Source organism: Heterodontus francisci, chromosome 16 (genome assembly GCF_036365525.1).
Source record: "Heterodontus francisci isolate sHetFra1 chromosome 16, sHetFra1.hap1, whole genome shotgun sequence".
In the NCBI taxonomy this organism is placed as follows: Eukaryota; Metazoa; Chordata; class Chondrichthyes; order Heterodontiformes; family Heterodontidae; genus Heterodontus; species Heterodontus francisci.
In genome coordinates, this window is record NC_090386.1 from 39,398,523 (window position 1) to 39,424,593 (window position 26,071).

The 26,071-nt window shown below is 42.5% G+C and overlaps 1 protein-coding gene across 3 annotated transcripts in view; it reads right to left on the reverse strand.

Moving 5' to 3' along the window:
- Positions 1 to 20,935, reverse strand: part of LOC137378058 (bactericidal permeability-increasing protein-like) — a 73,255-nt gene extending 52,320 nt beyond the window's left edge. For all 3 annotated transcript variants that reach the window (XM_068048119.1, XM_068048118.1, XM_068048120.1), the window contains exons 1-5: positions 20,834 to 20,935; positions 20,179 to 20,326; positions 17,853 to 17,961; positions 11,708 to 11,836; positions 65 to 217 (exon numbers count right to left, since the gene is read on the reverse strand). In XM_068048119.1, the coding sequence (XP_067904220.1) occupies positions 65 to 217; positions 11,708 to 11,836; positions 17,853 to 17,961; positions 20,179 to 20,302 (515 nt within the window). In that variant the 5' untranslated portion in view covers positions 20,303 to 20,326; positions 20,834 to 20,935. The remainder of the gene's footprint in view (positions 1 to 64; positions 218 to 11,707; positions 11,837 to 17,852; positions 17,962 to 20,178; positions 20,327 to 20,833) is intronic.
- Positions 20,936 to 26,071: the final 5,136 nt, after the last annotated feature.

Sequence of the window (26,071 nt, forward strand, 5' to 3'; positions counted from 1 at the left end):
AATTGTTATCATGTTATACGTGTTTTACAATGCATATACCTTCCATGTTGCACAATGACCCTACCTGCCCCCTCCATGAAGCTGAAGATTGAAACTGTTTAAACTTGCGACACAGTCATTGTAACTCAGCATTGGTCGAGCGCTGTCCTCTGAAACGTTGACAATGAATGCAGCTGAAAGATCGTTGATATTCAGTTCAAAGGTTCCTCCGTCCTTTCTATTGAAAGGTAGTGCACATGAAACAGTTGCTTTAAAATCCGCCGCCATCATAAATAAATTAGTCAACCTTCATCAGTGCAATATTTTCTTCCAAACTGCTACTTTTGCTCAAAACAAAGCATCAATATAGAGTAACTGATAATTTTGACGCGTGGATAATGATGAATCTTACATAATGTTTTTCACACTATAATAATTATCCGGCTTGTTAAATGTTATCACAATCTTTTGTCTCCCCTTCTGAACTTAAATCTTTTTTGCACTATTTATCCCTATGCATACATAGGTTTAATAATAATGGATGCAGAATACTACAGTGGACAACCAATTCAAGTCCTTCTTGTGAAATTAAGTACAGGTTCTGTCACATAAGGTATCATATTATAGAATAGGTTCTGTGGTAGATAAAAGACAGGAAAATAAACTTGAACATCTTAGCCTTTTTTAAAATTATAGCACAGTCACATGTAGAGGATTTAACCACTGCTATATAATTAATTAGGAATGTTAACAAATTGTGAAAGTAGAGCACTAATGAAATTAACAAAAAGCTAAATAACTGCAATGGAGGCTTTATAATAAAAGAAAGTGCCTCCAAATCCTTATCTTGAGAGTACCCATTCTTTGTTCTAGTATTGGGTGAGGTACCATATTAGGGATAGTATTATGGGCTTTACCACATGTAGGGATAGAAAATACAAAGGTCAATTGCCCTAAGCTATTTCTGTGCACCCTTTCATGGCCACAATAGAAGCAGCAAAGGCAGAGGTCTGGAACCAAGATATATGTCACCTTGTTAAGTGGAGAATGGTGCATTGTTTCAGTCCTGTGCATTTTTTTGGAATGGCTGTTCAATGTAACAGACCACTGTAGAATATTGCTATATGATTGTTTTAAAACTATTTTATGTTTTTATGTTACATAGGATAATATTTAGGTATATAAATATAACCACAGAGCATAAATCTACTGGTGAGACATCACTTGCAGTACTGAGTCCTTTTTTGGTTCCCATATTTGTGAAAAAAAATCCAGGCACTAAAACAAGCTCGGAAAAAAGTGCCAAGGATGAAATTGGAGTCTTAAATCAGCGATGAGGTGCTTCCACAGAAACTCAGTCTGTTCTTATTATAAACAGAAAGGGCAGGGGAGACAAGCATTAAGCAGACCAGATTTTGGTGGAGTGGGGCATCTTTTTTGTCATGCATGGTTCTCATGAATCTGATACAAGGAGTTGTAAAGAGGTTTCAGAGGAAGAAAGCCTTTACTCACCTTATATTCTTATATAAAATTGTAAACTACATTTAAAAAAATCTGCTATACAGATTGTTGCAGCTGGCAGCAAATTTTGAAAGGTACAGTATCACAATTTTTCAATGGAGAGTTTCTTAACTTCTGCTACAGTTTAAGACCTCCAGACTCCTTTATGCTTACTATGTCTTATACACCAAATAGATGCAAGCAATCATATGAAACCAAAATTGCACCACATTCTCATAATTAATATGCGCACCAATAGGGAGAGAATGAGACAGAGTAAAAAAATGCTATCACTGAAATTTTGATATTATAATGTGCGCATGGATTTTAGTGTTTTAAAATAATTTGAAGTTTAATTTTGCAGGTTAGTTCTTTCAATATCATTAAAAATAGAAAAATCAGACAAATCGTTGCAACAGTGTTGCCGTCTTCAATGAAGTTAAATAATCAAATTAAGTTTAAAGTTGTTAAATTTAATGTTCATTGGTCAGCCACAGTGTGCCTCCAAACAATTCCAATCAAAGAAAGCAAACTTGCAGGAAATATTGCATCTTGTGACGTCAGGATGTCGCAAAGCACTTTAGAGCCAATTACATACTTTTGAAATACAGTTACTGCTTGGAATATAGGAAATGCAGCAGCCAATTTGTGCACAAGAAGGACTCACAAACAGCAATGACCAAATACTCTGTTTGTTCAGTGATGTTGGTTGAGGGATAAATATTGGCCAAGACACTGGGGAAAGCCCCCTTGCTCTTCTTTAAAATAGTGCCATGGGATCTTTTACATCCACCTCAGAGGACAGATGGGGCCTTGGTTTAAAATCTCATTTGGAAGACGGCACCTTCAACAGTGCAGCACCCCTCAATACTGCACTGGAGCATCAGTCTAGATCTTGTGCTCTTGAACCCACACCCTCCTGACTTGGAGGCAAGAGATTGGAGGCAGGAGATAAAACAGTGGGAGCGGAGAGGAGATTTGGAGCTAAATCAAACACAGGAAAAATATCGAAAAAGTAATATCAGAGTGACGTCACAATTAACAGAAAGAGTGGGGAAACAGAAAACAGGCCGGGTGAGTATACCAGCAAGCTTTCAATTTAATCTAAATTAATCAACTAAAGTAAGATGATTCATTAGTCTATAAACTAAAGTGGATTTTATAATTTGTCATAATTAAAGTCAGCGGTCAATTACTCAATCAGATCTAGGGGATAAAGTTAAAAATTAAATAGGGTTTAGTAAAACGAAAGAAGTCTGATTTTTTCAGCAAATTAAAATCTAAGGTTTTTAGATAAGAGTTAAGCAAAAACATTTTAGTTAACCTCCCTATTAAATAAAGTGATGTCAGCCTAGAAAAAGCAGCTGATTGGTGAGTAGCTGGTGAGTTTCTTTTTTTAAGAAGTAAGTTTAATAGTCTAATAAATAGAGGCTTGGCAGGGTAGCTCAGGCTGGTGGAATACACATCCTGCTCAGTATGGGAACTCCAGGGCTGTTCTCATGTCCTGGGAAACCAGATGTGCAGTAAGTGTCAGCTTGAGTTCCAGGTTTCAGAGCTTGAGCAGCAACTGGCTCAACTGCGGTGTATCTGTGAGGCTGAGAGTTTCATGGATAGCATGTTTATAGGTGTGATCATCCTGCAGTTTAAGAGTATGCAGCCAGGGAGGGAATAAGTGACCGCCAGGGAGTTACGAAGGACAGGGCAGGCAGTGCAGGAGTCCCCTGAGTGTATCTCACTCATCAACCAATATTCCGTTCTGAATACTGCCAAGCGTGATGGCTCATCTGGGGTGTGCAGCCATGGCACCATGGCACCATGGCTGGCTCAGCTGTACCGGGGACAGGTGGAAGATTGGAAAAGCAATAGTGACAGGGGATTCTATAGTTAGGACAGGCATTTCTGTGGCCACAGACGTGAATCCAGGAGGATATGTTACCTCCCTGGTGCTAGGATCAAGGATATCACAGAGCAGCTGCAGAGCACTTTGAGGCGGGAGGGTTGAGCAGCCAGCAGTTGTGGTCCATATTGGTACCAACAACATAGGTAGAGAAGGGGATGAGGTACTGCAGGCAAAGTTTAGGGAGCTAGGAAAGAAACTAATAAGCATGACCTCAAAGGTAGTTATCTCCAGATTACTCCCAGTATCACACGCACGTGAGTATAGAAATAGGAGGATAGACCAGAGGAATGCATGGCTGGAGAGATGGTGCAGGAGGGAGGGCTTCAGATTCCTGAGACATTGCAATCGACACTGGGGCAGATAGGACTTGTACATGCTGGATAGGTTGCACCTGAACAGAGCCAGGACCAATGTCCTTGTGGGGCTATTTGCTAGTGTTATTGGGGAGGGTTTAAACTAACTAGGCAGGGGTGTTGGAACAAGGAGGCAAATTTAGAGAGGAAAACCAAGATGCACAGAGAATTTTGAAAGATAGATGGCATTAGAGTAGGAAATAGTAAGGCATTACAGAATTGTGACAGTGCAGAAGGAGGCCATTCGGCCCATCGTGTCTGCACTGGATCTCTAAAAGAGCAATTCCATTCCCCTGCCTTCTCCCCCAACTGTGTACATTCTTCCTTTCCATATAACTGTCAAATTCCCTTTCGAATGCTTCAATTGAACTTGCCTCCACCGTAATCTCACGCAGTGCATTCCATACCTTAACCACTCAGAAGAACACAAGAAAAAGGAGCAGAAGTAGACTATATGGCCCATCGAGCCTGCTCCATCATTCAATACAATCATGGCTGATCCTTGGCTTCAATTCCACTTTCCTGCCCGCTCCCCATATCTCTTGATTCCCTGCGAGAACAAATATCTATCGGTCCCATGCAATGATGGAGCATCCACAACCCTCTGGGGTAGAGAATTCCGAAGATTCACAACCCTTCTCATCTCAATTCTGAATGATTGACCCCTTATCTTGAGACTGTGTCCCTTTGTTCTAGAATCCCTGACCAGTGGAAACAATCTCTCAGCTTCTACCCTGTCAAGCCCTTTCAGAATCTTGTATGTCTCAATTAGATCACCTCTCATTCTTCTAAACTCCAGCAAATATAAGCCCAAATTACTCAGCCTCTCATCATAGGACAACCCTCTCATCTCAGGGACCAAGTTAGTACATCTTCGCCGCACTGCCTCCAGTGCAAGTATATCCTTTCTTAAATATTGGGAAAACACTGCACACTGTATTGTAGGTGCGGTCTCACCAAAGCCCTGTACAATTTTAGTAAGACCAAAGTGAACAACTTCACACTTCCCTACATTATACTCCATTTGCCATCTTGTTTCCCACTCGCTTAACCTGTCTATATCTCTTTGCAGCCTCTCTACATCCTCCCCTCAGCTTACCTTTCCACTGAGCTTTGTATCATCAGCAAACTTAGATACATTACTCTCTGTCTCTTCATCTAAGTCATTAATATAGAGTGTAAATAGCTGAGGCCCCAGCACTGATCCTTGCAGCACCTTACTATTCACTGCCTGCCAACTTGAAAATGTCCCATTTATGCCCACTCTCTGCTTACTGTCTGTAAACCAATCCTTTATACATGCTAATATATTACCCCAAACACTATGAGCCCTTATATTGCCTATTAATCTTTTTTGCAGCACCTTATCGAATGCCTTTTGAAAATCGAGGTATACTATATCTACTGGTTCTGCTTTATCTACCCTATTAGTTACAGCCTCAAAAAACTCTAATAAATTTGTAACAGGATCTCCCTTTAGTAAAACCATGCTGACTTATTCTAATCATGCTATGCTTTTCCAAGTGCAATGTTGAGACTTGTTTAACAATAGTTTCCAGCATTTTCCCAATGACTGATGTTAAGCTAACTGGACTGTAGTTCCCTGTTTTCTCTCTACCTCCTTTTTTGAAAAGCGGCGTAACATTTGCCAACTTCCAATCCGACGGGACCTTTCCTGAATCTAAGGAATTCTGGAAAATCATAGCCAGTGCATCCACTATCTCTGCAGCTATCTCTTTTAGAATCCTAGGATGTAGGCCATCTGGTCCCAGGAACTTGTCAGATTTTAGTCCCTTAAGTTTCTTCAACACTTTTTCTCCACTGATATCAATATCCTTAATTTTCTCACTCTTTTTAGCCCCTAGGTTACTGCCTATTTCTGATATGAAACTTGTGTCTCCTACTGTGAAGACAGACACAAAATATTTGTTCAATGCCTCTGCCATTTCCTCATTCCCCATGATGATTTCTCCTGTTTCTGTCTTTAAGGGGCCAACGTCTACTTTAGCTACTCTCTTCCTTCTGGGGTCAGTGTAAAAGGGAATGTAATAATATCTGAATTAGGTTTACTGTGCATGTATATGAATCCATGGAGTGTGGTCAATAAAGCTGGTGAGCTGCAGGTGCAGATAGCCACGTGGAAATACGATAATGGAGACCTGGCTCAAAAAAGGGCAGAACTGGATATTAAATATTCCTGGATACAAGACTTCAGGAAAGATAGGGAAGAAAGGAAAGGAGGAGGGGTAGCTGCATTGATTAAGGAGAACATTACAGTGCTGGAAAGAGAGGATGTCCTAGAGGGGTCAAGCACAAAATCAATTTGGTTAGAGGTCAGAAACAATAGAGATACCATTACACTTCTGAGTGTGTTCTATAGGCCAGCAACTAGTGCGAAGGATATGGAGAAACAAATTTGCAAGGAAATTACAAAGAGGTGCAAGAATTATAGAGTAGTTATAATGGGGGACTTATTTACCCTGATATAGACCTGGATAGTAAAGTGTAAAAGGCAGAGAGGGGCAAGAGTTTCTAGAGTGTGTACGGGAGAATTTTCTATGTTTTCAGTTCAATGAGGAAGGAGGCATTGCTAGATCTGGTTCTGGGGAATGAGGTGGGTCAAGTGAATCCAGTGTTATTAGGGGAAAATTTAGGGGACAGTTACCATAACATCATAAGGTTTAGGTTAGCTATGGAAAAGGACAAGGAGCAATCCAGAGTAAAGATAATTAATGGTGGAAGGGCCAAGTTCAATGGAGTGAGAATGTATCTGGCCCAAGTAAATTGAAATCAAAGATTGGAAGGCAAAACTGTAACTGAACCATGGGCTGCTTTTAAAAAAGAGACAGCTCGGGTACAGTCAAGGCATATTCCCATGAGGGGAAAAGGTAGGGCAAATAGATCCAGAGCTCCCTGAATTGCAAAAGAGATAGAGAGTAAGATAAGCAGAAAAAGGATGCATATGATAGATGCCAAGTATACACTACAATTGAGAACCAGGCTGAATATAGAAGCTTTAGAGGGGAAGTGAAAAAACAAATTAGAGAAGCAAAGAGAGTATGAGAAGAGACTTGTGGCTATCAAAGAAGGGAATCTAAAAGTCTTCTACAGGCACATAAATAGTAAAAGGTTGGTAAAAGGAGGCGTGGGGCTGATTAGGGGCCTAAAAGGCGATTTATGCATGGAGGCAGAGTACATGGCTGAGGTACTAAATGAAGACTTTGCATCTGCCTTTACCAAGTGTTATGAACACTGGACATTGTAGTGTGGTTATGTTTTAAAAACTGTGATCTTTAACACCGTGTAAAATTCTGCCCAGAGACAAGCCAGGGATCTTGGTTACCATGAGAACAAGGAACCCAAACCAAAGACTCTTTTAATAGCAGGGTGCAAGGTTGTAACACCTAAAGCACAATGGATTTCACTCTCCCAGACTTACAGATTGTACAGGGACCCGGAGCACACAAATGCAAGTTCAAGTTGTAATTTCTTAACAAGTACTTTTGCTGTATTCATAAGGAAAAGTCAGCATATCTACTTTTAACACTCAAGCCTTTGCAGAGAGAGAATATTTGAATCTTAGTGACTTAACACAGTTAAAAGTGTATGCGTTAATGGCTGTAGCAGAGCAAGTGGGGTTAGTTTAAGATCAAAAGCTAAAAAAGCAGAAGTTGTCGAAGTGTTGGCTCGGCATTTTAACCTCGAGGAGGAAAATAGTGACCTTGGTAGCACTCCGATCAAGCTAGCTGGAATTCAGTTACAAAAGAAGCAACTGAAACTGCAACTGGAAAAGCAAGAGAAGAAAAGGAAAAGGAAAAAAAAAGACAGCCAATTACAATTTGAAATGAGAAAACTTGAATTCAAATATCAAAGGGAAAAAGAGGGAAAAGAAAGGGACTGACAAAGAGAAAGAGAAGCCAGGAAATTTGTACAGGGCAAAGAAAAGCTTAGATTACATGAACAGGGGATGGCAGGAAAACTTGAGGAAGAATCCGATTTAACTCCTGGTTTTGTTTTAGCAAGGAATATTTGCTTAGTGTCTAAATTCAACGAGGAAGGAGTTGAAATGTACTCTTGTCCTTTGAAAAAATTGCGACAAAGTTGCAATGGTCGAAAGAAAGTTGGACAATCTTATTGAGAAGTGTGTTACTAGGAAAAGCATTTGAGGTATATTCAACACTCTCGGAGGAACAGTCAAGTGACTATGAAACGGCTAATACTTAAAGGACAATGGATTTCACTCTTCACAGCTTGTAAACAGGGACACAAGGGCTCAAAAATGCAAATCTGAGTTGCAATTTTCTAATACCTGGAAACAAAGGAAGGCCCAGGTGGTTTAGCTATGGTCAGACACATGGGCCTGGATTTTAAAGCCCCTCCGCCGTCGGGAACATTGGCAGGGGGGGCCATGAAAATCAGCGTGCCGGAAGCGCGCCACCGACCCCGACAGCCCCGTGATGCTCTCGGCGGCGGCAGCAAGGCCTTGTGGCTGCCACCCCACGTCTCGGCGACGGGACCCCCATTTAAATATGTAAATTAATTTACAGACCTGCTTTAATGAGGGAACCGTCACCTCCTTGAGCGCCGCACTGAACTTCATTCGGGCGGCCGACAATGCCGTGCCTTCGAATCCCCTTTCGGGGAAACATGGCACACCGCCTGTGGGGAGGGGGGGGAGGAGGATTGTTTCTCTGTTTGGGAGGTGGGGGGAGTGGGATGATATCGCTGCGGATTGGTTGGGGGGGTGTTGGGAATGGGTAAAGGGCAAAGGCGCCGAATTTAGGGGGGGAAATGTCAAATTATTAAGAAAGAAATTCCGGGGTGGAAAAGGGCAGGAATGTTTTGAAATACTGTTGGGGATGGGGTGAGGGGGGGGAGCCGGTGGGAAAATGAATTTAATGAAAATGTAATTCTTTTTTTCAGTCATGGAACTGACCGAAATTTTCAAATCTCCTGAAAGGGCTGTAAGCCCTTTAAAAATGGCGCTGGCACCTGTGCATTGGTGCTGGACGCCGTTGCCGGCGATGGCTCCCCTGCCCCCTCCACATGATCATGGAGGGCGGGTGCCGCGGCCGTGAAAATAAGCTTCCGCGTTTGAAATCACGGCAGCTCCGTGACGCAGTGCCCGTGCGGGCTGGGCACATTTTTTTACGTCCGGCACCTATTTCGGCAGCAGACTCTTAGAATCCAGGTTGGAGTTTTTACTTCCGCTGTCGCAATCAGCAATGACGGAAAACAATGGCGGTCCGTCCGCAAGGGCTGCACGTTGTGGAGCCACTGCGATATTAAGCATGACGAATCATTTAAATAGCTGGGGCGGACCACCTACCCTGATGACATGGAGGGGGTGGGCGGTCTATCCCCGGCAATGGCGTCAAACACATTAGTGTATGCGCGGATGCCATTTTGAAAGGCCTTCGAGCCCTACATTTCAAGTTAAATATTTAAAGAGATAGTGACCAGTGAAATATGCTCGGAAGAAGTGAGCGAAGAAGACGTGGACTTGGATAAGGACACTGGGAGATCCAATCCATTGCAACTGGGAGGAGTTGGGACTTATAACTGCAAGGTTATCTTTGAGATGAGAACACTGTGTAACGTATAAATGTGGTAGTAAATTAATGGAAAATACCTTTCTCTGTAATTTAGTGTATTAGCTACCTACTAAGTACTGTTTAGTTAATGTCCATATTTAGTTTAGTTGTTCTCGTATAAGTCTTAAAACACAAAATCTTGTCCTGTAATCCTTTAATTGGTCTGGGGAGGTCATATCTCTTGTTTTAAAGTTAACGGTCTCTACTGAGATCCTAACACAAGGAAGAAGATACTGCCCAAGTCATGGTGAAAGAGAAAGTAGTTGCAATGCCAGATGGGTTAAAAATTGATAAAGACGAGGTATTAGAAAGGCTGGCTGTACTTAAAGTTGATAAGTCACCAGGACCGGATGAGATACACCCAAGGATAGTGAGGGACGTAAGGGTAGAAATTGTGGAAGCACTGGCCATAGTCTTCCAATCCTCCTGAGATACAGGTGTGGTGCCACAGCACTGGAGAATTGCAAATGTTACAACCCTTGTTCAAAAAATGATGCAAGGACAAGCCCAGCAACTACAAGACAGTCAGCTTAACCTCAAAGGTGGGAAAGCTTTTAGAAATGATAACTCTGGACAAAATTAATAGTCACTTGGACAAATGCGGGTTAATTAAGGAAAGCATGCATAGATTTGTTAAGGGCAAATCGTATTTAATTAACATGCTTGAGTTTTTTGATGAGGTAACAGAGAGGGTTGATGAGAGTAATGCGGTTAATGTGATGTACATGGACTTCCAAAAGGCATTTGGTAAACTGCCTCATAACAGGCTTGCCAGTAAAGTTAGAGCCAAGGGAATAAAAGGGACAGTAGCAGCATGGATATGAAATTAGCTGAGTGACAGAGAGTAGTTATGAATGGTTGCTTTTTGGACTGGAGGAAGTTATATAGTGGGGTTGAACAAGGGATGCTGTTGGGACCACTGCTTTTCTTGACATATATTACAATTAAAAAATTTGCAGATGACACAAAACTTGGAAGTATTATGTACTGTGAGGAGGATAGTGATAAACTTCAAGTGGCCATAGATAAACTGGTGGAATGGGCAGAGAAGTGGCAGATGAAATTTATTGCAGAAAAGTGTGAAGTGATTCATTTGGTAGGAAGAATGAGGATAGGCAATATAAAATAAAGGGTACAATTCTAAAGGGGGTGTAGGAGCAGAGGGAAAGTTGCAGGGCAGGTTGAGAAAGTGGTTAATAAAGTGCATGGGATCCTGGGCTTTATAAATAGGGGCATACAGTACAAAAACAGGAAGTTATGATAAGCCTGTATAAACACTGATTCAGCCTCAACTAGAGTATAGTGTCCAATTATGGGCACCACACTTTTGGAAGGACATTAAGGCATGAGAGAGGTTGCAGGAAAGATTCACGAAAATGGTTCCAGGAATGAGGGAGTTCAGTTACTTGGAAAGGTTGGAGAAGTTGGGGGTGTTCTCCTTGGAGAATAGAAGAGTAAAAGGAGATTTGATAGTGGTTTTCAAAATCATGATCGGGACAGAGTAGATAGGAAGAAACTGTTCCCATTGGCTGAAGGATCAAGAACCAGAGGGCACCGATTTAAGGTGATTGGCAAAAGAAGCAACAGCAACATGAGGAAAAATGTATTCATGCAGTGAGTGGTTAGGATCTGGAATGCACTGCCTGAGAGTGTGGTGGAGGCTGATTCAATCAAGGTCTTCAAAAGAGAATTGGATAATTATCTGAAGAGAAAACATTGCAGCACTATGGGGAAAAGGCAGGGGAGTAAGACTAGGTGAGTTGCTTTTGCAGATAGTAGGTATGGACACAATGATTCTAAGAGTGCTACCACTGAGCCACAGCTGACACTTGTTAATCACAGTGTCCCTTTTTTGGAAGTGGCATTCTCAAATTTTACAATGTTCTCCAACGGTAACCCCAAAATTTTGCTCTGTGTTATTTTTAACAAATATATTTGCAGATTTGTTAAAATTTCATTTGTTAAAATAAATGCACAGAGGCACACATCAGGAAAATATCTGTGTTGGAGTTACAGAAATATTTAGATGAGCACTTGAAATGCCATGGCATACAAGGCTACGGGCCAAGTGCTGGAAAATGGGATTAGAATAGATAGGTGCTTGATGGCTGGCACAGACACGATAGGCCAAAGGGCCTGTTTCAGTGCTGTATAACTCTATGACTCTATGATTCTCAGAGTTGGGGTACATAGCAAACCAAAATGCTAATTTGTTTTTACACTTCTCAGTCAGAGAGGTTAATTCCTAGTTGTATTTTGATAGTACATATTCTACTGTTGTCTATGGTAAACATTTGAAGTTAGATATTTGACATTTAATAAAATATTATACACTCAATCGTTCAACAGCAGGCTATCAGCAACATAGAACAAAAACATACATCAGTCCAAATGTCACATGCCATTTTCCGCCAACGTCAATGTAGGTTTTGCCCATTGTCAATTTGATACCAGAGTTGGCGATTAATCCTATATCAGAGTCAGGCAATCCAAAACTCTTAATGTACATCCTGTGAATACAGACAAACATTAATTTTGTATGTTCATGAACAAGGATGGAGAAATATTACTTTTAGATTGATTTCAAAAATGAACTGAAGTAGGTTCTAAAAATATTATCATAAATTTAATGTACAAGTCACACCATCAGGAACACTTCAATACCCTCGAAATATAGATTGTGACTTTTAATTCTTAGAAAGCATTCAGAAAAAAGGAGGAAGAGACCTATACACCATTACAATACAAGCTGGAGACTAGTGCAGATTAAAAACACCGCATTGGTGATGATATGTTCAGGCACTTTCATAAAAGACCCACAACTGATAAGCACTACAGCCGGTGAGATAGTTTCTGGCACAAGTGAATGAATATTTACAACTCACCTTAGGTTGTATGATATTCTTTTTATCTTTTGGCTCAAAACAGCTATAAAAACTTAAATGTAAGAAACACCAGTCTATTTGAAACCATAGATAAGACACCTTAAAAAAAATTGACTGTAAAATATTGGCAATACTAGAAAATAAACTCAGCATACTAGATTCCTGCCAAGATTCAGAAACAAGGAGGTAGTGGCAAAAGTGTAGTGTAAGTGTTTCCTATACTCTTAATTTCAATGACACCGAGACACAGCATTTAGATGTTAAATCATGAAAAATCATTCTCTTTTTGGAGAGAATAACAGAGTAATTTTTTGCATGACTGGTAACCTGCTGGAATAGATTGCCAATTTATTCTATCCATTTTTAATTCTCTTGATTTTAGCTGGGGGTTCAGTTGGACTGCGCCCAATATTGCTAGGTGTATAAATTATTTGAAGTTCATTTCCTTAGCATGGTGTGTTCAAAATGATTGCTACTCCCCTGGGTTTTCACCAGGCTGGTTGTGTATGGTCTAATACAGTATTAGCCCAAGAGGAGGAGGATGTGAGATGGCAGGAAAGGATAGTTCTTGGGATAGCAGTGGCCGTGCACTTCCTTGTGTAAGTTCACAAGATAGCCCTCCAACCGACTGCATCACATTTGACAGTAGTGAATGCTTAAACTTGCATAGGTCATTTGAGTGGTTGGCTGGGTGGCATAGATGTTATATCAGCCTTGAGAGGGAGCTACTTGATCTGTTCCTATACTCCTCGTGCACCTGCTGTTGGGTACCCCCTCAGCAAGTCCTGTAATCTCTGCTCGAGCAGATTACAGTGCTGCAGTGAAGTTGTTCAAGCCAACACTAAGATACTGTCCACAGCATCAGTTAGACTATTCCCAGGAGAACTTATGGCTGTGCATAGGATCAGGTTAAGCAAGGCTTGCCTTAGAGGTGCTACATCTCCACAATGGACTCCTGTTCTCAAAAGCTGTCAAACACCACTGAACAGATATGATTAATGGACTCCTCTATAGAAGATTCTTACAGAATTCATCCCATGTTCTGAAATTGCTCAGTGCTCAGAAAGCAACATTCTGGGAAGAAAGATTTTGTGCAATATAATTGCTGGAAGAATAGAAATAGAAAATTAACAATTAGAAAGCAGAAGATAAAAGAGTACAAATATTTATCCAATGAAAAGAACATTGATGCTACAGTCAAGACATATACAATCACAATGATTATGACAAAGAATAGACAGACAGAGAATTTTTCATTACAAAGATTTTTATTTTCTTGTTCTTTTATGGTACTTTCTGATACACGGTACAGGAACTGTGGTAATACAATTATATCAGTCAGTATTTCATCACTTCCCACAGTACAGGCATACTTGGATATGTACTTGAAGTGGCATAACTTGCAGGACCAAGACTATGGACCAGGAGGTGGAAAATGGGATTAGGCTGGATAGCTCGATTTCAGCCAACACAGAGACAATGCACTGAATGGCTTCCTTCTGTTCTGTAAATTTTCTGTGTTTCTATAGCCATTCTGTGACCTTACAATGGGACTCAAGCTCAGCAGGTTGGGGAGACGGTGGTGTAGTGCTAATGTCACTGGACTAGTAATCCAGAAAGCCAGACTAATATTCTGGGAACACGGGTTCAAATCCCACCATTTATATTCAATTAATTAATAGATTCAATTAATTAAAGAAAAATCTGCAATTGAAAGCTAGTCTCTGTAATAGTGACCACGAAGCTATCATTGATTGTGGTAAAAACACTTTAGGGAAGGAAATCTACTGTCCTTACCTTGTCTGGCCTACATTTTTTTTTTATTCGTTCATGGGATGTGGGCGTCGCTGGCTAGGCCAGCATTTATTGCCCATCCCTAATTGCCCTTGAACTGAGTGGCCATTTCAGAGGGCATTTTAAGAGTCAACCACATTGCTGTGGATCTGGAGTCACATGTCGGCCAGACCAGGTAAGGACGGCAGATTTCCTTCCCTAAAGGACATTAGTGAACCAGATGGGTTTTTACAACAATCGACAATGGCTTCATGGTCACACTAGACTAGCTTTTTAATTCCAGATTTTATTAATTGAATTCAAATTTCACCATCTGCTGTGGTGGGATTCGAACCCATGTCCCCAGAGCATTAGCCTGGGCCTCTGGGCTACCAGTCCAGTGACATTACCACTATGCTACCGCCTCCTGTGACTACATGTGGCTCCAGACCCACGGCAATGTGGCTGATTCTTTGCTGCCCTCTGAAATGGGCTAGCAAGCCATACAGTTGTACAAAAGTTGAAAAGGAATAAAACTTGACAGAACACCTGGCATGGACCTAGGCACTGGAAATGACAACAGCAAACCCAGCCCTGTCAACCCTGCAAAGTCATCTTTACTAACAGCTGGGGGCTTGTGCCAAAATTGGGAGAGCTGTCCCACAGACCAGTCAAGCAACAGTCTGACATAGTCATATTCATGGAAATATACCTTACATCCAATGTCCCAGACACCACCATTCCTGGGTATGTCCTGTCCCACCGGCAGGATAGACTTAATAGAGGTGATGGCACAGTGGTATACAGTCAGGAGGGAGTTGCTCTGGGAGTCCTCAACATTGACTCCAAACCCCATAAAGTCTCATAGCATCAAGTTAAACACAGGCAAGGAAACCTCTTGCTGATTATCACCTGCCACCCTCCCTCAACTGATGAATCAGTGCTCCTCCAGGTTCAACACCACTTGTAAGAAGCACTGAGGGTAGCAACAGCACAGAACATAGTCTGGGTGGGGCATATCAATGTCCATCACTAAGAGTGGCTCGGTAGCACCACTGTTGACCGAGCTGTCCGAGTCATGAAGGACATATCTGCCAGATTGGGCCTGTGGCAGGTAGTGAGGGAACCAACAAAAGGGAAAAGCCTAGTAGACATTGTCCTTACCAATCTACCTGCTGCAGATGCATCGGCCCATGACAGTACTGGTAGGAGTGACCACCACACAATCCTTGTGAAAACCAAGTCCTGACTTCACACTGGGGATACCCTCCATCATGTTGTGTGGCACGACTGCCATGCTAAATGGGATAGATTCAGAACAGATCTGGCATCTCAAATCTGAGCATCCAGGAGGTGCTGTGGGCCATTAGCAGTAGCAGAATTGTACTCAACTATAATCTGTAACCTCATAGCCCAGCATATCCCTCACTCTACTATTACCATCAAGCTAGGGGACCAACCCTGGTTCAATGAAGAGTGCAGGACAGCATGCCAGGAGCAGCACCACACATACCTAAAAATGAGGGGTTAACCTGGTGAAGCTACAACACAGGACTACTTGCATGCCAAACAGCGGAAGCAGCATGCAATGGACAGAGCTAAGCGATCCCACAATCAACTGTTCAGATCAGATCTAAGCTCTGCAGTCCTGCCACATCCAGTTGTGAATGGTGGTGTGCAATTGAACAACTAACAGGAGGAGGAGTCTCCACAAATATCCCCATCCACAATGATGGAGAAGCCCAGCACATCAGTGCAAAAGAGAAGGTTGAAACATTTGCAACCATCTTCAGCCAGAAGTGCCAATTGGATGATCCATCTCGGTATCCTCCTGAGGTCCCCAGTAGATGGCAGATTTCAGCCAATTCGATTCATTCCGCATGATATCAAGAAACTGCTGAAGGCACTGGATACTGCAAAGGCTATGGGTCCTGACAACATCCTGACTGTAGTACTGAAGACATGCTCCAGAATTAGCCGCACTCCTAGCCAAGCTGTTCCAGTACAGCTACAATACTGGCATCTACCCAACAATTTGGAAAATTGCCCAGGTATGTCCTCCCACAAAAAGCAGGACAGATCCAATCCGGACAATTACCGCCCCCATCAGTCTACTGTCAATCATCAGCAAAATGATGGAAGGTGTCGTCGACCATGCTAGCAAGTATCACTTAAACAGCAACAACTGTCTCACTGATGCTCAGTTTGGTTCCGTCAGGGCCACTCAGCTCATGACCTCATTACAGCCTTGGTTCAAACATGGACAAAAGAGCTGAAATTAAGAGGTGAGGTTAGAGTGATTTCCCTTGATATCAAGGCAGCACTTAACCAAGTATGGCATCAAGGAGCCCTAGCCAAATTGAAGTCAATGGGAGTCGAGGCAAACTCTCCACTGGTTGGAGTCATACCTAGCACAACAAAAGTTGTTGTTGTGGTTGGAGGCCAATCATCTCAGCTCCAAGACATCACTGCAGGAGTTCCTCAAGGTAGTGTCCTGGGCTCAACCATCAGGGGCTTCATCAATGACCTTCTTTCAATCATAAGGTCAGAAGAGGGGATGTTCGCTGATGATTGCACAGGGTTCAGTACCATTAGCGATTCCTCAGATAGTGAAGCAGTCGCTGTCCTCATGCAAAAAGACATGGACAACATTCAAGCTTGGGCTGATAAGTGGCAAGTAACAGTCACACCACACAAGTGCCAGGCAATGATTGTCTCCAACAAGAGAGAATCTAACCATCTTCCTTTGACATTCAACGGCATTACTGTCACTGAATCACCCTCTATCAACATCCTGGGGGTTAACATTGACCAGAAAATGAACTGGACCAGTTACATAAATACTGTGGCTAAAAGAGCACGTCAGAGACCGGGAATTCTGCGGTGAGTCAGCCATCTCCTGACTCCCCAAAGCCTGTCCACCATCTACAAGGCAAAAGTCAGGAGTGCGATGGAATACTCTCCATTTGCCTGGATGAGTGTAGCTCCAACAATACTCAGGAAGCTCGACACCAACCAGAACAAAGCAGCCCGTTTGATCAGCATCCCATCACCACTAAAAACATTCAATCCTTCCATCACCGATGCACAGTGGCAGCAGTGTGTACCATATACAGGATGCATGGCAGCAACTCACCACGCCTCCTTCAACAGCATCTTCCAAATCCTCGACCTCTACCACCTAGAAGGACTGGGCTGCAGATGCATGGGAACACCACCTCTGCAAGTTCCCTTCCAAGTAAAGGCCTGCTACCCGACCTGAACCCGACGGGACCCGACGACATGTGTCGGGTTCGGGTCAGGTTGGGTCGCACTTCTGGGTCCGGCATTCGGGCTCGGGTCGGGACGAGCCAGATTGCTCTATCACCACCTCAGGTAAGTGACTCTAATGTTAATTTACTTTTTGGCCTTTAAAGGTGATTTTGTTACAGTGATTTTAAGCTTGTGCAGATAAGGAACAAAGTGAAACACGGAAGGTAGGTTAACTGATGGTCAGGTCGGGTCGGGTCGGGTTGGGTCAGGCGCAGGAAAAAATGGAAGGATTCGGGCCAGGTCGGGTCACATTTGCAGACTCGAGCTGACCTTTACCTCCAAGCCACACTCCATCCTGACTTGGAAATATATTGCCGTTCCTTCACAGTCACTGAATCAAAATCCTGGAACTCCCTCCCTAACCACTGTAGGTGTACCCACACCGGATGGACTTGTGCAGTTCAAGAAGGCAGCTCACTACCACCTTCGCAAGGGCAATTATGCATGGGCAACAAATGCTGGCCAAGCCAGCAACACTCACATCTCATAAAACAAAAAAATATATAGTATGAGCTATTGATACAGTAAAAATGTGTTTACCTCTTGTCATACATACCCTGTGATACGATATTTCATCCACCCAAGTAGGTCTATTGTCCCACTTACGTCTGGCAGTTGAAGCTCTTTAATCTTCTGCTCAGCAATAGTGATGGCAATTTGCCTGGCTAATCATTTCAGAACAGGAATACGAAATGTTGAGTGTTAAACCCATGTAAAACATTTTAAATAAAACTTCTTGCTTTCTGCCAATGGATGCTAATAACACCTTTGACCTAGCATTGGAAAGCTGTCCTGTAAGATGAATGAGCACAGCAAAGACAGCTGGCCACAAGGCCAATCAGAAGGCAGCATCAGTGGCATTTTTAGAGAACATGAACACTAACGGAGATTATAAATCTGCACATATTAAAAATGATAGCAATTTTCTCTGAATATGTTCAAGGGATAACACTAGGTGACATTTCCAAACCTCCTAAACTTCATTCTTACCAATTACCAAGGATCAGAATCATTTTAATGTGTTATAGCCATCTGTTTTTTTTCTTCAATTATCATATGTAGTTTAAACCATATTAACTTGCACAGTTAATGGATCTTTGTACTAACCAACCAATATATTTGGTAAAAGGATATTTCCAAGTTTTAATGACCACTTATAGTTTCATAAGAAAATGCGAACAAGTATGTTATTGGTTTCTTTCTTCTGAACTAGTTTTTGGACAGTATGATATTCCACACTGAGCTATTACAATAATATAATTTTCATATGGGCCCAGATTTTATGATAAAAATAACTGTGAGGCAGAAGTGTAAATCAGACAGCAGTGTGCAGCACCATACATATGCAGTTTAACATGGAAATCAGGAAGTTGCTGTCTGAGACATCCTGTTCCTCCAAAAGCTGTACTATACTGTATCCCACAGAGAGACGTAGCATTGAAATACATGGAATGGTGTGAACTCGCTGTATTTACCTGATGGAGACACACTAAACTTACCAGAAAAAGCCAGAGCTGGTCCATTGCAGTGTAAAATAATTTTTAGTGGCATAATAAGTCTGAACTGTGGAGTTCCAGTCTTTCAGCTTTTCACATTGTTGGAGATTTAAAAATTTAACTAAATTTTAAAAGTTTCTTCTATTTCTTTTATACCTCTCTTGTAATCAAATCTTTCTTTCCTTCCTTTTATTTTATGTTCTGTACCTGTATTGACATTGAATTCAACATTCGAACTGGCACTTCCTGTCTTTGCATGCCTCAGTCTACAATCTGATTGGTTAAGGACATATGTAGTTGCTTGCTCTGTTCATACAGGTTTCAGGGGGTGTTGTGCTGAAATGGCTTTCGAATCGCAGAAATTTCCCGTGCAAAAGCTCACAGAAAGTCTATGGGCAAGTATAAATGCCCATGAATGGCTGGTGCCGTTCGATCACTGCTAACTTCAAAATCTTTGTCAATATCGTCTTCTATTTCATTGCCAAAAAAAAAAAGAATGAATTCTGACATCAGATTTTGCCCATCATCCTTGATATCATGTATGTTTGTGTGGTGAAACTACTTTAAGTGAAGTCTATATATGGATAGTGCTGAAGACTGTGGATCAGGCCATTATTTTATAGCTGTGGCTTTTCATTATATTATGCCTGTGTCTTGCTCTTGGGATTGAGATTAATAGCCACTGCCCTGTCTCATTTGTTTCTGTGACCTGATATGTTTTATCTATCAAGCCCAGTTCTAGCCATTCACCTTGTAAAGAATCATAGAATCATAGAAAGTTTATGGCACAGAAAGAGGTCACTTGGCCCATCGTGCCAGCTGAAAAACATACCACCCATTCTAATCCCACCTTCCAGCATTTATAGAATTAAAATTCACTCATATTAACCAGCCCCCACATAATCTTCAATACTCTCCTCCCCAGGATCATAACTACTTTCAATTTTTAAAAATTCATTCACAAGTTCATTTTAATATATATGCTTCTAGCATACATTAGTATCCCACAGCTCCCGTATGTTGCAAAAGTACCGGTCCAATTTCCAGAGCTAGAGTGTCTTAAAATCTATAGCACAGATGCTTAAATAGACAGTCTTCACTTTTGACTGGTGTCTTAATATTACACTACAAACTTATTGCTAATATCTAGCTCAGTTCAGCACCTTCAGCTGGTCTTCCTAGGATCTTTTGTGGCTTGTTCATTTTCTTGTTCACTTGATCTGGCTGAAAGATTTCCTTTATTTTACTATACATTTACACTGTAAGTTTGAAGTGGGTAGGTCACAATTTCTTGCCATTTTATGATATCAAAATTCTGCTGTGACTCAAAGTTAAAGACATCAGGATACACTGAGAGTTTAAAAAAAATATGCATAGTATACATACCATATTCTAATGCTTTCTGTGTAATTTTAATTCGAATTCCTGGATTGGGACCAGACTCTCCCAGCATACTTCCAATCAGCACAAGAGTAATACAGGCTGACAGATACATTTTTGCTTCAAACATTTAATTTGGATCAACAGGATATAACTGTAAAATATTACATTAAATAACAAAGTTTCCTGTTATTATGTTAGAAGCTATTCAAGTTTTTTTGCAGCTCATACATATATCAATAATATTAACAACATTTTAAGGATTAGACTGTCAAAAGAAATACTTCTTGCTTGATAATGTCCAATACTGGTGGTCCAAACAATTACCTGGAGTATTAGATTGTCATTTGTCATAATTTCTTGTGTAATTAGATAACTATGGTTGCAGGATTTGCTTTTGTTGATTCCAAGTATTTTACTGAGATGATAATATTTTCAAAATAAAGTAACAGTAAAAGTAATCAATGATCAACTTAGAGCTAAAGCCAGATTCTGCAATACATAGCATACTTTTTGAAGGGGTTAAACTTGTCAGGATCTAAATTACATACAATAACAGTGCTCAAACAGTAATGATGCCATAATAAACTACAGTTCTAAAATAAATGTATTGTAGCAATCAGACTAAGGACTGCATGATTTTTAATCACAGCATGCTTACCTTCTTTGCAGTGTCAGTATCTGCAGGTTCAAGTACAACCGATTATTAATGTAAGCAAAATGTACTTCTTCAAAGTATTTTTATTTCATTTCTACAGAAACAGGAAGAAGCATCAGGCCAACAACAAAACGATACCATCGTGGTAACAACGTTGTGTTAACTCAATATCTCCAAAAGAGCTTTGACCAGATCAGCAAATAAATGCAAATTAATTTAGAAGAATTAAGATATTTGTGAATGAGCAGTGACTACAAAAGAAACAGCAATCCACTTTATTGTTATTATAATTGATCTTCATACAAATATACTAACATCACACACCGCTTCTTTTCTAATGACGAATAATAGTTGGAAAATGGCAGCACGCAGTGCACGTACAAGCCATTTTAATACTCAGGGTTCCCTTTCGTTCCATTCCTGGGGCTAAATACATAAACTGAACCCTCTTTTTGGCAAGTTCCTGAGAACGTGAATGCTACGGCGCACAGACATACATCCCACGTAACAAACTTGCTAGACAAATGTCATAGAATTATAGGAATTTACAGCACAGGCAACCATTCAGCCCATCATGTCTATGCTGGCTGAAAAACAGCTATCCAGCTTAATCCCACTTTCCAGCTCTTGGTCTGTAGCCTTGTAGGTTACAGTTCTTGAAATGCTAAGCCCAGTACTTTTTCAAATGCAGTGAGGGTTTCTGCCTCTACCACTCTTTCACACAATGAATGGGTGAAAAAAAATGTCCTCAATTCTCCTCTAATCCTTCTACCAATTACTTTAAATCTATGCCCCTTGGTTATGAACCTGTCAGCTAGGGGAAATAGATCCTTCCTATCCACACTATCTAGGCTCTTCACAACTTTATACACCTCAATTATATCTCCCTTCAACTTCCTCTGCACCTAAGAAAACAATCCAAGCCCCCAGGTCCGGATGGGATCTATCCCAGGTTACTGTGGGAAGCGAGAGAGGAAATAGCTGGGGCCTTAACAGATATCTTAGCAGCATCCTTAAACACGGGTGAGGTCCCGGAGGACTGGAGAATTGCTAATGTTGTCCCCTTGTTTAAGAAGGGTAGCAGGGATAATCCAGGTAATTATAGACCGGTGAGCCTGACGTCAGTGGTAGGGAAGCTGCTGGAGAAGTTAATGAGGGATAGGATCTATTCCCATTTGGAAGAAAATGGGCTTATCAGTGATAGGCAACATGGTTTTGTGCAGGGAAGGTCATGTCTTACCAACTTAATAGAATTCTTTGAGGAAGTGACAAAGTTGATTGATGAGGGAAGGGCTGTAGATGTCATATACAGGGACTTCAGTAAGGCGTTTGATAAGGTTCCCCATGGCAGGCTGATGGAGAAAGTGAAGGCGCATGGGGTCCAAGGTGTACTAGCTAGATGGATAAAGAACTGGCTGGGCAACAGGAGACAGAGAGTAGCAGTGGAAGGGAGTTTCTCAAAATGGAGACGTGTGACCAGTGGTGTTCCACAGGGATCCGTGCTGGGACCACTGTTGTTTGTGATATACATAAATGATTTGGAGGAAAGTATAGGTGGTCTGATTAGCAAGTTTGCAGACGACACTAAGATTGGTGGAGTAGCAGATAGTGAAGGGGACTGTCAGAGAATACAGCAGAATATAGATAGACTGGAGAGTTGGGCAGAGAAATGGCAGATGGAGTTCAATCAGAGCAAATGCGAGGTGATGCATTTTGGAAGATCCAATTCAAGAGTGAATTATACAGTAAATGGAAAAGTCCTGGGGAAATTTGATGTACAGAGAGATTTGGGTGTTCAGGTCCATTGTTCCCTGAAGGTGGCAACGCAGGTCAATAGAGTGGTCAAGAAGGCATACGGCATGCTTTCCTTCATCGGACGGGGTATTGAGTACAAGAGTTGGCAGGTCATGTTACAGTTGTATAGGACTTTGGTTCGGCCACATTTGGAATACTGCATGCAGTTCTGGTCGCCACATTACCAAAAGGATGTAGATGCTTTGGAGAGGGTGCAGAGGAGGTTCACCAGGATGTTGCCTGGTATGGAGGGCGCTAGCTATGAAGAGAGGTTGAGTAGATTAGGATTATTTTCATTAGAAAGACGGAGGTTGAGAGGGGACCTGATTGAGGTGTACAAAATCATGAGAGGTATAGACAGGTTGGATAGCAAGAAGCTTTTTCCCAGAGTGGGGGATTCAATTACTAGGGGTCACGAGTTCAAAGTGAAAGGGGAAAAGTTTAGGCAGGATATGCGTGGAAAGTTCTTTACGCAGAGGGTGGTGGGTGCCTGGAACGCGTTGCCAGCGGAGGTGGTAGACGCGGGCACGATAGCGTCTTTTAAGATGCATCTAGACAGATACATGAATGGGCAGGAAGTAAAGAGATACAGACCCTTAGAAAATAGGCGTCATGTTTAGATAGAGGATCTGGATCGACGCAGGCTTGGAGGGCCGAAGGGCCTGTTCCTGTGCTGTAATTTTCTTTGTTCTCTTTGTTCTTTGTTCTATCCAATCTATCCTCATTGCTAAAATTCTCCATTTCTGCCAAAATCTTCACAAATCTCCTCTGCATCCTGTCTGATGCGATCACATCCTTCCTGTAATGTAAACCAGAACAATTTGCTGAAGTCCAGCTGCTGTCTAACTAGTGTTCTATACAGTTCTAGCATAATTTCCCTGCCCTTATATTCTATGCCTTGACTAATAAAGGAAAGTATCCCATATGCCTTCTTAACCGACTAATCTACCTGTCCTGTTAGCTTCAGGAATCTGTGGAGATGCACACCAATATCCCACTGTTCCACTACATCTCTCAGTACCTTACTATTTATTGTGTATTCCCTTACCTTGGGCTGAATTTTAATGGCCCCTCGACGCCATGAGTCGCGGTGCGGGGGCTGGTAAAATTCTGCGGGGAGAGGCCCGCCTCGACCCGTGACGTCGAAAAGGGCCTGCCACAAATTACCGGTGGCGGTACCACAATTAGCATATGGGGTAAATGGTACTTAGCTTTACTGATTATGCAGCCCGCCGCCTCTCCATTGACACTTCCTGATTTTTCAATGAATGGGCGGTCGTCACGTGCCGTCCCGTTCACGTTTGGAAAAGCTGGCGGGTCCATGGAGGCATAAGGTTTCATGGCAGAAGGCAAGTTTCTTTTCAGGAGTCTCACTCTGCATTCCTAAAGGGAGGAGGGAGGGAGGCATTACAGGGGTTGCACTCTGCATTCTTAAAGGGAGGAGGTCTGGGATTACTGGAGGGAAAGCTCTGCTGGCATGAAGGGAGGTACTGTGTACCATCCCTCCGTTAACAGTGTACGCTCTGTGTTTATGAGGGAGCAATGGCACACTAGTCACCCTGTGTGTGGGGAGGGTGCCAGAAAGGGCAGGATCATAAATGATAAGATACTGATGGTGTGAGCAATTGATTCAGCTGGTAGGATCTTCATGTGGTTATGCTGTGCCACTCTGAGTGTTGGCCAAGATGGGCAATGCCATGGCACGCCACATAGTTGATCCAGGAAAGCAGCTGATGTACCCATCAACACCTATCCCTGCTTTGTTAGGAACCTTCGAATACATGAAGGATTCAACTTTATCACATGGAAATAGGTTTGGCTTATCCTACATTGTGTGATCCTCTGCTCATGAGGATCTGTATGTGCCAGAGGCAATATCAACAGGCAGGCGTGATCCACACAGAGGGCCCCAGTCGTGAGCAGCAGCCCCCAAGAGGAGCCCGCCATTACGTTTGTCGTGCATCTATAGGCCCCACATGACATGCCATCGGATGTCAGAGCACCAGTGTCAGAGGAGATTGTACATGTGGAGAGGGTGGTGACATGTCTCTCTGCCCTGCTCAAGGATGACCTGCAGCCCATGGGCTCCAGTGGACATCCCATGCCTTTGTTCCTCATAGTGGCAGCGGTTCTAAAGCCTGACGCCTGTGCAGCTGTTTTAGGGGCCCACCAGAGACCTTTGTGGGGTCACACAGTCAACAGTGCACTGCTGCATCAGGGAGGTCGCTAATGCCCTGCACCGGAGGGCCAGTGAGGATGTCCGCTTCAGGACAGACTCTCACAGCCAGGCCCAGAAGGCCATTTGTTCTGGCACCATTGCCGGAGAACCATAGGTTGTAATGTTCATAGACTGCACTCATGTGACCAACAGGCCTCCCTACCACCTGCAGACGTCACCATTAAAGGACCTCTCTCAATCTCGGTGAAGCTGGTATGTGATCACAGCAGATGCTTGCTGCGAATGTGTGACAGCTTCTCAGGTAGCTGCCATGACAACTGGGCTTTGGGTCAGTTCCGGCTGCCACCGCTGTTCACTGAACTGGCTCAGATGGAGGGGTGCCTTCTTGGAGATAAGAGCTATCCTTTGCAGATATGGCTCCAATATGAAACCAATGAGAGACCTCACCACTGCTGCAGAGGAGCGATACAACGCCAGCTGCAGAGGCTACATGTGCCACCATTGAGCAGGAGATTGGCATGCTGAAAGAGCACCTCAAATGCCTGTATGGATAAAGTGATGCCCTGGACTATGGGCCGAAAAGGCCATTTCCTCTCTTTGTGGCTCTGCACAACTATGCACCCAATAGGGTCCAGGCCTGGCATGATGAGGAGAGACGTCAACGGGGTTCCTCCTCGGACTATGAGGACGCTGAGGACCTACTACATGAAAGATGCATGGGAGGGCAGATGGCACCCAGGCTCTGCACGCAGGGCTAGCAGTGAGGTAGGGATGTACGGAAATGGCTTATCAGACAAAGGCTCTGTGCTCAATAGGAACCGACATAAGCTCTGCAGCCACACATCACCCTCGCTCACCTGCTGTGCACCAGTCCACATCTGCAGTATCCCTGTGTAAACCATTAGAGGCAGCAGCTGAATGAGTCAATGCTCATGCCCCTGCATCCATGGAGAGGCTCATGAATAATGGTGGCATGGCAATGATGTTATTGCATATGTTGGCTCTCCTGAAGGGCCAACGGTGCAAAGGGATGTGACATTGGCGCTACATGCTGGCACACATCATTCACACAGAGAAAAGGACACACATATCGGTGAGGACCATTTAGTAAAAGACATAGTTACATTGCTGTGACACCCGTGCATTCCCATTTGTGTCAGTGTGTTCTCTGTAAACCTCTGTAATACCTTTTATGGTCTATTCAAGTCTCACGTCCTGGAATGTGCAAAATTAAGATTATTCACCCAGGTGAAGCACGTCTACAAGAA